Source organism: Triturus cristatus, chromosome 6 (assembly GCF_964204655.1).
Source record: "Triturus cristatus chromosome 6, aTriCri1.1, whole genome shotgun sequence".
NCBI lineage: Eukaryota > Metazoa > Chordata > Amphibia > Caudata > Salamandridae > Triturus > Triturus cristatus.
The window spans coordinates 213,067,979-213,081,716 of record NC_140589.1 but is presented as its reverse complement, the minus strand read 5'-3'; the positions used below and the strand labels follow the sequence as shown (position 1 = coordinate 213,081,716).

At 53.2% G+C, this 13,738-nt stretch overlaps 1 protein-coding gene across 9 annotated transcripts in view; it reads right to left on the bottom strand.

Annotated features, from left to right (window-relative positions):
* TDRD6 (tudor domain containing 6) overlaps positions 1-13,738 on the bottom strand; it is a 2,207,410-nt gene that overhangs the window by 647,204 nt on the left and 1,546,468 nt on the right. For all 9 annotated transcript variants that reach the window (XM_085610557.1, XM_085610549.1, XM_085610550.1 and 6 more), the window contains one exon: positions 7,843-7,953. In XM_085610557.1, coding sequence (XP_085466683.1) covers positions 7,843-7,953 — 111 coding nt within the window. The remainder of the gene's footprint in view (positions 1-7,842; positions 7,954-13,738) is intronic.

Sequence of the window (13,738 nt, the reverse complement as noted above, 5' to 3'; positions counted from 1 at the left end):
TAACCGGGTAGTAGGTCTTCAACAGGTCTTCTCCCTCTAGAAGGGAGGAATACTATCCTCATCTAAAGAAACGGTGTGGGGGTAGTATTCCAAAGTGTTGGACACCTTACACAACAGGTTTTGATAAAGCCAAACAATAGTTACCATAACTTCGAGGATTATAAGGCACTTTAAGAGTATATGGTAGGCGATATCATAGAACAGCTATAAGGACATGGTTCCGAAAGCTGCAAACAGGCTCAGCTCATGCTAGAGCACCATCTCACATGTTACCAAGCACTCTGCCTTCAGGATTGTTAAGGCCTGCCATAGGAGTGACTGATAGGTTACCCATGTGTCTATATATAAGGTAGGTATAGGAATACTACACCTAAGCAAGGGGTGATTACACGACCTTGCCCCAGCTGAGTGATCAGCCAGTTGTGTCATAATGGAAGGCCAGCCAGGGGTGGCATAATACATGCTGCAGTCCCTGGTAGGCCTAGGGTACACCTATGCCCTGGGTACCTAAGGTACACTGTACAGGATCCAAAAAGGTGATCCTTACCAATTGGGTTATGCACCTAAAGTGCATAGTGAATTTAGAGAGAGAACAGCTGGGCTGTGGGTCTGATTAGCAGGCCCACAGCCTCATCTAAGTCGAAAACCAGTGAAGCAAAAGCAAAAAGTGGGGGTGAACATAGAAAGCAGACCCTACTCTCCAACAGGTGGGTCGGTAAGGAATCTAACTAACTAATGTTTCTTACAGATATATCGTTACCGAAGGTAAGTAACTTGTTCATCTGAAAGAAACACGTTAGTTAGATTCCTCACCTTAGAATAGATACCCCAGCAATACCAACCCCGCTGGTGGGTCTGCGAACCAAGATCACACCAGAAAGTCCTGGAAAACAGAACGGCCAAAGAAGCCGTCTCTCCAAACTTGGCTGTCCAGGCAATAATGTTTGGCAAACGTGTGCAGTGAAGCCCACGTTGCAGCCTGACAGATGTCCTGCAAGGGGACTCCCCGGCCCAGGGCTGTAGTCGCCGCCGTGGCCCAAGTGAATTGGGCCCGCAGCCCTACAGGAGGTTCCTTTTTAGCTAATGAGTAACAGGCCTTGATACACAAAACGACCAACCGAGAGATGGTACGCTTGTGCACCGCCCGCCCCTTCTTAGCGCCCACGTAGCCAACAGAGTTGGTCGTCCACCCGGAACTGCTTGGTGCGGCCCACATAAAAGGACAGTGTCCGTTTTGGGTCCAGACGGTGGAGCCTCTCTTCCTCTTACGAGGGATGCGGAAAGAAGGTGGTCAACGTAACAGACTGCCCGATATGAAAGGCAGTTACCACCTTGGGGAGAAAGAAAGGACGATTCCTGAGAACAACTTTGTCCGGATGGACAGAAAGAAAAGGAGGCTTAGAAGAGAGAGCCTGGAGCTCACTCACCCGTCTAGCAGCGGTGATGGCAACCAGGAAAGCAGTCTTAAGAGTGAGAAGACGAAGGGGAAAATTATGAAGTGGCTCAAAGGGAGCGCACATCAGAAACATCAAGACAAGGTTCAAATCCCACTGAGGCATTACGAAATGGACAGGAGGAAACATGTGAGTAATACCTTTAAAGAATCGATAAACAACAGGGGATTTGAAAAGAGAAGGCTGATCAGGAAGCCGTAGGAAAGCAGAAATAGCTGAAAGATATCCTTTGAGGGTGCCCAGAACAGAGCCCTGCTGGGCGAGTGAAAGTAGAAAGAGGAGAACCTCAGAAAGAGGGGCGGAAAGGGGATCCACAGCCTTTGCTGTGCACCATGCCACAAATTTGTTCCACCTGCAAGCGTATACCGATTTTGTGGGACGGACGCCTGGCTGCCAGAATAACATTACAGACTTCAGGAGGCAAGTCAAATGGCATCAACTGCCGCCGCTCAATATCCACGCATGGAGGTGGAGACTGGACAGGTTCGGGTGGAGGTGTCATGATCGTGGACAAGACGGAGCGGACCGCGAACCGAAGGAGAAACTCGCGGAAACTACAACTCCCGTCAAGCGTAGCGGTTCCGAGTAACCCCACGTGATCGTGAGCGCGGCAGGATTAAAGCCGGAATTAAGCAGGGAGGCGGCGCCAATGATTCGCTTCAGAAACCCGATGCAGACCAACGGCCCCTGACCCGCTTCCAAGACCTCTGCCGCCCGTTCTGTTCTACGGACGACCCGGCACGCCAGAATCACCGACCCACGCTTCCTGAAGCCTAGAACAGCTTGTGTTCCTAGTCCTTCGCTCTCCACCTCCGGAAAACGCCCTCCTCTCCGCGGGCGCACCTCGGCAGCCTAGGTGAGAGCTTTGTCCTTGTCCCGTGTTTAACCGGAAACCGCTCCGGTGTTCTCCGCCACATACGGAGGGGTAACGAGTGCCCTCCGTTCCCCGTCCGGAGCGTTTGTTGTCTCAACCCTCAACAGAAAGTACCACTCCGGACCGCTACCACGGCGCTCCTCGACCCCACGGATTCCTGGGTCTTGAGTGGCAGCGCTGCCAGTGGTTAGAGGGGGCTCCTACCCACTCTGTTTTTTCACACTACTTTCCCAGCCAGTCAAGCTCCCTATAGGCGCTCCTCGACCCCTCGGATTCCCGGGTCTGGAGTAGAAGCGCCTACGAAGGGACTCCAACATCACATTCTTGACCCTCATGGCCGGCACGACGGCGGAGACACCCCCAGCCCCTCGAGACCAAGCACTCGTCCAGACATCTGAATCCAGCCACACCCAACCCGGGGAGAGTGACAACCAGGCAGGTACACAAGGGACACCGGAGGGGGGGGGGGGGGGGGGGGAGACCTAGCGCCTTTGGGAGAAAAGGAGTGGCATCTAAATCTTCTCTCCTTGTCTCCTTTCAGGTGTCCATCCCTGCTGCCTCTTCCCGTCCCTCGCCCACCTGTCTCCCGAGCCCGAGGGTCATTTAAGCAATCCGGGCTGGGGACGGATGGGAGGGGGAACCCTCTAAACGTCAGCGTCATCCCGAGGAGAGGACCTAGTGAGCGCCACGACAGGACCTCGCCTGCTGCATAGACAGAAGGTCCTCCTGAAGAGGCAGTCGTATCGGGGGATCGATCGACAGACTGAGTAGCTCGGGATACCAGTATCTTCGTGCCCAATCCGGAGCCACCAAGATGACTTGGGCCCGGTCGTGCCTGATCTTCTTCAGCACTCTGGGCAGAAGTGGTATAGGCGGATAGGCGTACGACATACTGCAACGCCATTCGCAACGAAAGGCGTCCCCGAGCGAGTGCCGCCTTGGAAACTCCAACGCGCAGAACTGCTGACATTGCGCATTCTCTTCAGTGGCGAATAGATCTAACCAAGGCTCTCCCCACCGCCAAAAGAGGCCTTGCGCCACGTCCGAGTTTAGACGCCATTCGTGATCCATCATGTACCGACGGCTGAGTTCGTCTGCTCTGGCGTTCAGAGAGCCCGCCAGATGTTGAACCACCAGGGTGATACCCTGATGTTCCAGCCATGCCCAGAGCCTCCTGACAAAGGGTCCACGGCCCCACCCCGCCCTGTTTGTTGCAATACCACATGGCGGTGGTGTTGTCCGTGAACACCTGCACTACACTTCCACCAGAAAGTATTGGGAATAACAACCACGACCTACTTCTGGACCAGGAACGCGCTCGATGGCCCCCTTGGCCAAGAGGGCCATAATTTCCTCCTATAGAAATTTCAAGTGATCCCCCGACATGCAGTGGTACTGCGGTGGCATGGCTGGAGGGGTCGCCTTGAAGGGGAGGGAGTAGCCCCTTTGGACGATTTGCAGCACCCACCTGTCCAACGTGATGGAACGCCAGTGGAGCAGGTGAGGGCAAACTCTGCCGTGGAATGGGGCCTGAAAGCATGGACTAGGAGGGCTTTGAGGCGGATGCTGCTGGGGTAGATGTGGACTGACCAGCACGTTGTCCCCCTGTACAGCCTCGGCAGAATCCACGTCCGCGACCGCGTGGAGGTTGGTTCTGCGGCCTGTGGCTAGGCAGATGTGAGGGGGCACCCCTTCCTTGGTCACGAAAGGGGCGAAAAGTGGAAGTTTGCGGGCACGGGGGCGAGAGTCCCAAGGACTTGGCCGTAGCCCTGGAGTCCTTAAAGAGCACCAGCGCACTATCCGCTTTGTCGCCAAAAAGGCGACTGCCATCGAAGGGCATGTCCATGAGGGTGCTCTGGACATCCCCAGAAAAACTCGTAGACCGCAGCCAGGCATGGCGACGAAGCGCCACTGTGGTCGACATTGCCCTACCCAGCGAGTCCGTAGTGTCCAGTCCACATCAGATTGCATGCCGCGCTGCATCCCGCCCCTCGGCACGAGCCTCGGGGAGCCGAGTCCGGGCCTCCTCCGGACACTGGGGCAGCACGTCCTCCACCGTATCCCACAGGGAGTGGGAGTAACGGTCCAAAAGACAAGCGGTGTTAATAGACCGCAATCCCAAACTAAGAGAGGAGAACAGCTTCTTACCAAACTGTTCTAGTCTCTTGGATTCCCGATCCGGGGGAGCGGATGGGAAGGAGGTCTGGGAAGTAGAGGCCTGGATAACCAGGATCTCGGGCGTGGGGTGCATGGACAGAAAACTATGGTCGCCCGGTGCAGGGCGGTGGCGCCGGGCCACGTTCCGGTCCACAGGAGGTACTGTGGAGGGCTTGGACAAGGTGACCTTCAGAACGTCAACCAGTGCTTCATTAAACTGCAGCAGAGGCTCCGAGGAGCTTGCTGGCGGTTGGAGCACTTCAGTGAAGAGGTTAGTCCTCACGGCCACAGCAGGTAGCTCCAGCCCAAGGGCTTCGGCCGCCTTGCGCAGCACCACAGAAAATGCAGCACCTTCCTCCGAAGTCATGGTCGGAGGAGAAATTAACCCAGTGTCAGGGGAGGTATCAAGACAACTGGCATCCCCCAGCTCGTCTGCCCAGTCCTAGGACAACTGGCCCTGCCGGGCCAGAGGGTCCTCAGACCCCTCCCAGTCGTCGCCGTCATCCGATTCCTGGTAGACAGGTGGAATGATCGGAGCCAGGCGGAAGATGAAATTGCCACCCATCGGCGTCAGGTGCGGCGCCGCTCCGACGCCGGGCCCGGACCGGGACTATACTGGGGAACGGCGTCGTCCGAAGGCGGCACCGGGGGTGCCACCAGAGTCGGTGCCGGCGGAAGGGTCGTGAGGACGACCGGCGCCGACAGGGATCCAGGCCTGGATCCCGCGGGGACCTGCAGCGTCGGGACCAGAGTCTACGATGGCGCCGGGGCCGGAGCTGCCGGCTCGCTAGGCTTCCCAGTCGAGCACGCGGGGCCCGAAGGCGCCGGCAGGCGTCGACGGCAGAGCCAGGCCTCTCATGGCAAGGAGGAAGGCACTGATCTCCGCTGGAGTAGCGTCAGTCCCAGGGACCGGCTGGTATGGGGACGGACGGAACTCCTGCGGCTCCAACGGAGCCGCGTGGGTGGTACCACCCGAACCCTCAGCCGAGTCTCGCGACCGGCGAGGGGAGCCCGAAGAGCGATGTCGCTTCTTGGACTTCTTGCTATGCTTGGACTTACCTGAGGACTTGGAACCAGATGTGTGGTGGTGATGGCTGCGGCTCCGCGACCGGTCCCTCGACCTCCTCCTTGAACCAGGACCGTGAACGGCGCGGAGCCGACTGCCGAAGCTCGAGGAGCGTGCGGGACGGCTCCCGTCTAGCCTTCGAAGTCAAGGCCCGTCAGTCGGGGCACGACTCGGCATCGTGGTCGGCCCCAAGGCAATAGAGGCACCGACGGTGGTGGTCCGTAACAGACATCAGTCGGTGAAAGGAGTCACAAGCTTTAAAGCCAGGCATCCCTACCGGCACCAGAGTCGAGTCGACGAGAATAGAACCAAAGGAGTTCAAAAAAGTTTAGTCAAAAAGTGACTAAAAGGATATGCTCTTCCCGGATTGGCGCTGTCTGGCGCGGAAAAAAGATGAACTGACGTCAGCGCGCGAGGGCGGCGTCTAAGTACTCTGGCGACGTCATCCCGGCGATAACGACGCCGACGACGGACACGGAGCCGCAGACGATGCCTAGCGACGCGCGAAGATATTGCTGACGAAAAATCTTTCCGGATCCAGCCTGACGCCTGTGGATATTCTAAGGTGAGGAATCTAACATGTTTCTTTCAGATAGAAGCATTTCTTTTCTAACTAAGTTGACGATTGGGCTGAAAAAGTGGCAGCAGCTGCTGAAATGCAAACACTTTGTTCGATGTGGTAGGCTTTTACTGTAACTGCGTTCAACACAAGTCACAGGAAAAGCTGGATCAAGGTGCAACTTGGAGGTGCATATGGTGAACCCCGGGCTGTGGAATAGGGAAAATGCTGCTTGCATTTGGGCTAGATATTGCTGTCTGCCACCACTCTTGATGAGTGAATCATCGAGATAGGGAAAGATGAGTCCCTCCCCCGTCCATTCGCAGAAGTGTGGGAGCCACTGTTATGCAATTTGTAAACACCACTTGAGCAGTGGTGACCCCAAAAGGAAATACTTTAAATTAGTAGTGATGGCTACTTACCGCAAGGATACCGATAATGAGCAGTGTTGATGGCTATGTGAAGTAGGTCTACTTGAGGGAGAAGACATTCATTTAAACATCCCACACAGAAGTCATATAAAAATGCTCTGACAGGATGGATTTGTTTAGAGCCGGAGGTCCAGCATGGGCCCGTGAGACCCACCCCGTTTGGAAATAAGGGAGTATAGAGAGTAGACGCCTTTCCTTGGTGGTGTGGAGGTACTCTCTTCATTACACCCTTTTCAAGGAGCGCTTATACTTCCTCTAACAGGCAAAGGTGGTCTCTGCTAAAGATAGGAGTGTGGAATAGATTGTTGGGGGCATCAAACATTCTAGGCAATAGCCACAGCAAACCACCCCTAAAACCTACTGATCTGATGTGTTTCCCTCCTGGTAAGAGAGGAAACCTTGTATTCTGCACTGCCAGTGAGTGAAGCTTGATCTGTGGATAGTGGGGGCAAGTCACTCTTTGGAAGTTGAAACACCTTTACCAAAGCCTCTTCTACCCTTGACTTGTTTAGCCTAGTATGAACCCCTGAATAACTTCTCTCAGCCTGCCGGATATTTTGCTGCTGTCTATGGTAAGACGTCTGCAGTTTGGGTGACGTGGCCTTGGCTGCTATAATGGGTTGTTGCTTGTAAAAGGAGCCTCTCACAACTGGAGCTTGAAGGGCACCCCCAGACATTTCAAGACCCATGTCTTTCTCATGCATATCATCAATCCGGGGGACTGAGGAGATGATCCCCATCGAATGGGAGATTGAGGAGATGCTACTGGACTTCAGTTGAATGCAGTGTGTAGCAAAGCACGGTGTTTGAGAAGGATGCTGGTGCTGAAGCTTTTAGAGGATGTGTCAAAAGTGTCAAGCACACAATGAATGAAGGCGTTCGTGTTGTCCTCCAGCACTATCTCTTCGTCCCTTTCCCTGTTCTCAAATTGGCGATATTTTACCAGCTCCTACATCTTCTCCCCCTGGGATCTGTTGTAATGGGAAAGGAGTGCAACAGAGTTGACTATATGCCAACGCGTGGCTGCGCAGCCACTACAGCTACCCTTTTACACACTGCATACATTTTTTACGTTCCTTATTCTTCAAAGAAAAACAACATGCAAACATCCAAGCACAACATTAGATGTCAGAGTTTACAGACTGCGTGCATCTATAGTTAGTCATTCTACACATGCATACACATACTAACACTGAAGAAAATTTAAGGAGTTAAAAAAAAGTTCCATGATGGGGGGAAAATATGACGAGCCAAATTAAATTGGTAACATTCATCAACATAATTCTAAAACTAACTTTCACCTGGGACAAATGAACTAGTGTCTGAGTTGCCATATGATTCTTTTGGACAGGTACACTGAAGGTTTCTCTGATTTTCAGCTCTCAAGCCAATTCGATTTTGAGGCAGTGGTCCTAAAAATCCAAGAAAAACATGAACACCAAAAGCATAAGGCCGAAAAAAACTGAAGCTGAATCAGGAAGAAAACAAATACAGTTCAAATAAGGCATCATCAGTTATTTAATATTCTACCTTTCCACAATCAATAGTGTACTAGAAAGGATTTCGAAATAGAGAACACGGACGATTGATCAGCATGGGAAAATGGCAAGTAAAGTTCAATCACATATTGGGCATACATAGTACATACAAATACTATCATTTACGTGCCTATCACTATTTTTTAGAATGTTGCAATTTTACAATTGTGTGGACCAGTAGAACATGTTACTTACCTTCGGTAACGATGTATCTGTAAGAAACATTAGTTAGCTAGATTCCTCACCTTAGAATATCCCCAGGCGTCAGGCTGGATCCGGAAAGATTTTTCGTCGGCAATACCCCTTGCGCGTCGCTAGGCGTCGTCTGCGGCTCCGCGTCCGTCGTCGGCGTCGTGCGCCGGAGTGACGTCGGAGTACTTAGACGACGCCCTCGCGTGCTGACGTCAGTTCTTGTACATAGCTTTCCGCGCGAGGAACGCAGAGCCATGCAAGAGACCGACACAGGTGCCAAAAAATCTAGGGCCCTGAAAAGGATAACCTTAACCCTAGATGTCAGTTCGCAGAACGGGGAGGATGGGTGTGTCGGTGAGGAATCTAACTCACTAATGTTTCTTACAGATACATCGTTACCGAAGGTAATTAACTTGTTCATCTGAAAGAAACCCGTTAGTTAGATTCCTCACCTTAGAATAGATACCCCAGCAATACCAACCCCGGTGGCGGGTCTGCGAACCAAGATCACACCAGAAAGTCCTGGAGAACATAACGGCCAAAGAAGCCGTCTCTCCGGACTTGGCTGTCCAGGCAATAGTGCTTGGCAAACGTGTGCAGTGAAGCCCACGTCGCCGCCTGACAGATGTCCCGCAAGGGAACTCCCCGGCCCAGGGCAGTAGTAGCCGCTGTGGCCCGGGTGGAATGGGCCCTCAACCCAACAGGAGGGTCCTTTTTTGCCAAGGAGTAACAAAGTTTAATACACAACACGACCCACCGTGAGATGGTCCGTTTGTGTACCGCTTTCCCCTTCTTAGCTCCTACGTATCCAACAAAAACTTGGTTGTCCACTCGGAACTGTTTGGTGCGGTCCAAAGAAAAGGACAGCGCCCATTTTGGGTCCAGACGGTGGAGCCTCTCTTCCTCTTTTGAAGGATGCGGAGGCGGAAAGAAGGTGGGCAACGTGACAGATTGCCCGATGTGAAAGGGAGTCACGACTTTAGGAAGGAAAGAAGGAAGGGTCCTGAGGACAACCTTATCCGGATGAACCGAAAGGAAGGGAGGCTTAGCTGACAGAGCCTGGAGCTCACTCACCCGCCTAGCGGAGGTGATAGCCACCAGGAAGGCAGTTTTCAGAGTCAGTAGACGAAGTGGGCAGTTGTGAAGGGGCTCAAAGGGAGCGCACATCAGAAAAGTTAGAACAAGGTTCAAGTCTCACTGAGGCATTACGAATGGAACAGGAGGGAACATATGAGTAATGCCCTTGAGAAAACGGGAGACAACAGGGGACTTGAAAAGAGAAGGCTGATCAAGAAGCCTTAAGAAAGCAGAGATTGCAGCAAGATAACCCTTCAAGGTGCCCAGAGCAGAGCCCTGCTGGGTCAAAGAAAGAGGAGATCCTCAGAAAGAGGGGCAGAAAGGGGATCCACAGCCTTTGCTGTGCACCATGCCACAAATTTGTTCCACTGGCAGGCGTATACAGTCTTTGTGGAGGGACGCCTGGCTGCCAGAATGACATCACAGACTTCAGGAGGCAAGTCAAAGGGCATCAACTGCCGGCGCTCAATCTCCATGCATGGAGGTGGAGGCTGGACAGGTTCGGGTGGAGGACCGTCCCCTGCTGCTGCGATAGAAGGTCCTCCTGAAGAGGCAGTCGTATCGGGGGATCGATGGATAAACTGAGTAGCTAGGGATACCAGTACCTTCGTTCCCAATCCGGAGCCACCAAGATGACTTGGGCCCGGTCGCGCCTGATCTTCAGCACTCTGGGCAGAAGTGGAATAGGCGGAAAGGCGTACAACAGACCGCAACTCCACTCGCGACGAAAAGCGTCGCCAAGCGAGTGCCGCCTTGGAAATTCCAACGCGCAGAACTGCTGACATTGCGCGTTCTCTTCGGTGGCGAATAGATCTAACCAAGGCTCTCCCCACTGCAGAAAGAGCCCCTGCGCCACGTCCGAGTTCAGACGCAATTCGTGATCCATCATGCACCGGCGGCGGAGTTCGTCCGCACTGGCGTTCAGAGAGCCCGCCAGATGTTGAACCACCAGGGTGATGCCCTGATGTTCCAGCCATGTCCAGAGGCGCAGAGCCTCCTGACAAAGGGTCCACGACCCCACCCCGCCCTGTTTGTTGCAATACCACATGGCGGTGGTGTTGTCCGTGAACTCCTGCACGACACTTCCCCGGACAGAGGGAAGGAAGGCTTTCAGTGCAAGTCAGATCGCCCTCAGCTCCAATAGGTTGATATGGAGCCGAGTCTCCGCCGAAGACCAGAGTCCTCTGATCTCCGCCTCTCCCATATGGCCCCCCCCATCCCAGGAGGGACGCATCCGTCACAACGACATGCTCCGATTGGGGTAGGGAGAGGGATCTGCCGCTGACCCAATCACGATTCGTGAGCCACCACTGCAGCTGGTTCGCAGTGCCCTCCGAGATCAGGACATGGTCGGACAGGTTGCTTCGATGCTGGGCCCACTGAAACTTCAGGTCCCACTGCAGAGCCCACATCCGCCACCTGGCGTGAGGTACCAACAGGATGCAGGAGGCCATCAGCCCTGGAAGCCGCAGCACCAACCTGACCGAAACCCAGGACAGAGGCCGGAAGATGGAAATCAGGGCCTGAATGTCCCGGACCCGCTGTTCCGGCGGATAGACCCGGAACTGCGCCGAATCGAGAATCGCTCCAATGAAAAGGAGCTTCTGGGAGGGATCACGTGCAACTTCGGCACATTGATGGAGAACCCCAGCGAGTGCAGGAGGTCGGCCGTAGTCTGGAGGTGGGAGACGACTTGCTGGGGCGAGCCCGCCTTCAACAGCCAGTCGTCGAGATAGGGGAAGACTGGAACCCCTGATCAGCGCAGATGAGCTGCGACCACCGCCATCACTTTCGTGAACACCCGAGGGGCACTGGTGAGGCCGAAGGGGAGCACGGTGAACTGAAAGTGCTCCTGACCTACCGTGAACCGCAGGTAACGCCTGTGGGCCGGCAGGACGGGGATGTGTAAATAAGCGGCCTGCAATTCCAACGCTACCATCCAGTCTCCAGGGTATAGGGCAGCCAGAACCTGAGCTAAAGTGAGCATCTTGAACCGGTCCTTCCGGAGGAAGGCGTTGACGCTCCCGAAGTCCAAGATCGGGTGTAGGCCCCCTTTGCCCTTCTTGGGAACCAGAAAGTAGTGGGAATAACAACCACGACCTACTTCTGGACCAGGAACGCGCTCGATGGCCTCTTTGGCCAAGAGGGCCGAAACTTCCTCTCGTAGAAGATGCAAATGATCCCCCGACATACGGTGGTTCGGCGGTGGCATGGCTGGAGGGGTCGTCTCGAAGGGGAGGGAGTAGCCCCTTCGGACGATTTGCAGCACCCACCTGTCCGACGTGATGGAGCACCAGTGGAGCAGGTGATGGCGAACTCTGCCACCCACTGGCGTTGAATAGGCCTGAAAGCTCGGACTAGGAGGGCTTTGAGGCGGATGCTGCCGGGGTGGATGTGGACTGACCGGCACGTTTGTGAGAAGTTGGCCTGATGTATGATGTCACTAGTTCTAGTGTACACCTTATATCAGTCCAAACAACCCTTATGGTGATTGGTTGTAAAGTCAACCTTATAGACCAGCTATCCTAGTAGTAGCATGGACAAGAGCAGTCTTAGGCTAAACTCTGAATGGCATGTGAAGCCAGCTGTGATACCATATATAATCCCTTGAATACCAAATGAAAGGACACCACAACAGATATATATATATATATATAAAATAAAGTGTATTTATTCTAGTCAAACCCTCAGCACTCTTTATGAGATTAGAGGTAAGTACAACACAGTCTTATTTAAGCATACATTAAGTCACACAGGTAAGTAATACAGTTAGGCCCTAGGGGCCACGCAAACCATATACTAAAGAAGTGGTATAAGGACCACTGTCACGGAAATAGAATAGGCCTAGGGAATCGCTGGGGCTACACTACACTACCAACAGTTAGGAAGTGGGAGTCCCACGGGATTCAGGTGCAGAGTGGAAACACTCACGCGTAATGCGTAAAAGTCAATAGAATCACTAGCAGTTAGAAATAAGCAGTTTTAGGACACTTCTGGTATAGCTAGAAAGTCGAGACTCGGAAACTAGACCCTAGGATAGCCAATACCCTTGTGAGCACCGAAGTACCCAAGTTACCTAGCCCACGGGCTGCGGGTGCATAGGTGTGAACTTGCGTCGGGTTTCGTCGTGGACTTCTATGGATGCCTGAAGGAAAGTTGCTGACAGGCAGTCAGTGAAGATCCAGTGGATCCCAAGGCTGGGATCGAGAAGAACAAGTTACTTACCTTCGGTAACGCTTTTTCTGGTGGATACAGTATCTGCCTGTGGATTCCTCACCTTGTGAATATCCCCTGCGCCAGCATTCCACGGAACTTTTCTTCCCCAGCATTCCACGTCGACGTGGGCGACGTCACAATACATCGGCTCCGCACGCGACTCCGTGCGACGTCATCGGAGCCATAAGAAGCCCACGTCGGCGTGATGACGTCAGTTCCACCCATTTTTTCCGTGCCTTCGAGGCGAACAGGTGAACCAACGACAATCCCAAGTATACACAGTATATAGAAAAACCAATACATATACATAGCATACAAAACAAAGGAATGCTAATCAAACAAGCATTACCTACAAATGTACAAGAGAAAATATAAGCATTTCAAACAAGACCAATTTCATGGTATACAAAAGGTGGACAACGGGGAGGCGGGTGGGTTGGTGAGGAATCCACAGGCAGATACTGTATCCACCAGAAAAAGCGTTACCGAAGGTAAGTAACTTGTTCTTCTGATGGATACATCTGCCAGTGGATTCCTCACCTTGTGAATAGATTCCCACAGCAGTCCCCACTCCCGGAGGAGGGTGTCCACCTTCCTATACCAGAAAGTCTTGCAAGACAGAGCGCGCGAAGTGGCCCTCCCTCCTCATCTCAGAGTCCAAGCAATAATGCTTTGCGAAAGTATGGAGGGAGGCCCAAGTCGCGGCCTTACAAATATCTGCCACAGGAACACCCCGGGCCAGAGCAGATGTTGAAGACTTAGCTCTAGTAGAGTGAGCACGAATACCCTCAGGAGGAGTCTTACCAGCCAAGGCGTAGCAGATCTTGATGGTCAGTATAATCCACCTTGACAGCGTGCGCTTGTGCACCGCTCTACCTTTAGAACGACCAACGTAGCCAATAAAAAGCTGGTCATCAACACGAAAGTCCTTGGTCCTGTCCAAATAAAAACTCATAGCCCTCTTCGGGTCAAGGCGATGGAGTCTTTCTTCTTCTTTGGAAGGATGAGGGGGTGGATAAAAAACAGGGAGGGTAATAGACTGCCCCAAATGGAAAGGAGTAACAACTTTTGGCAGGAAAGCAGCCCTGGTCCTGAGAACCATCCTTTCAGCATGCAAGGTAAGAAAAGGAGGTTTGGAACTAAGAGCTTGAAGCTCACTTACCCTCCTTGCCGA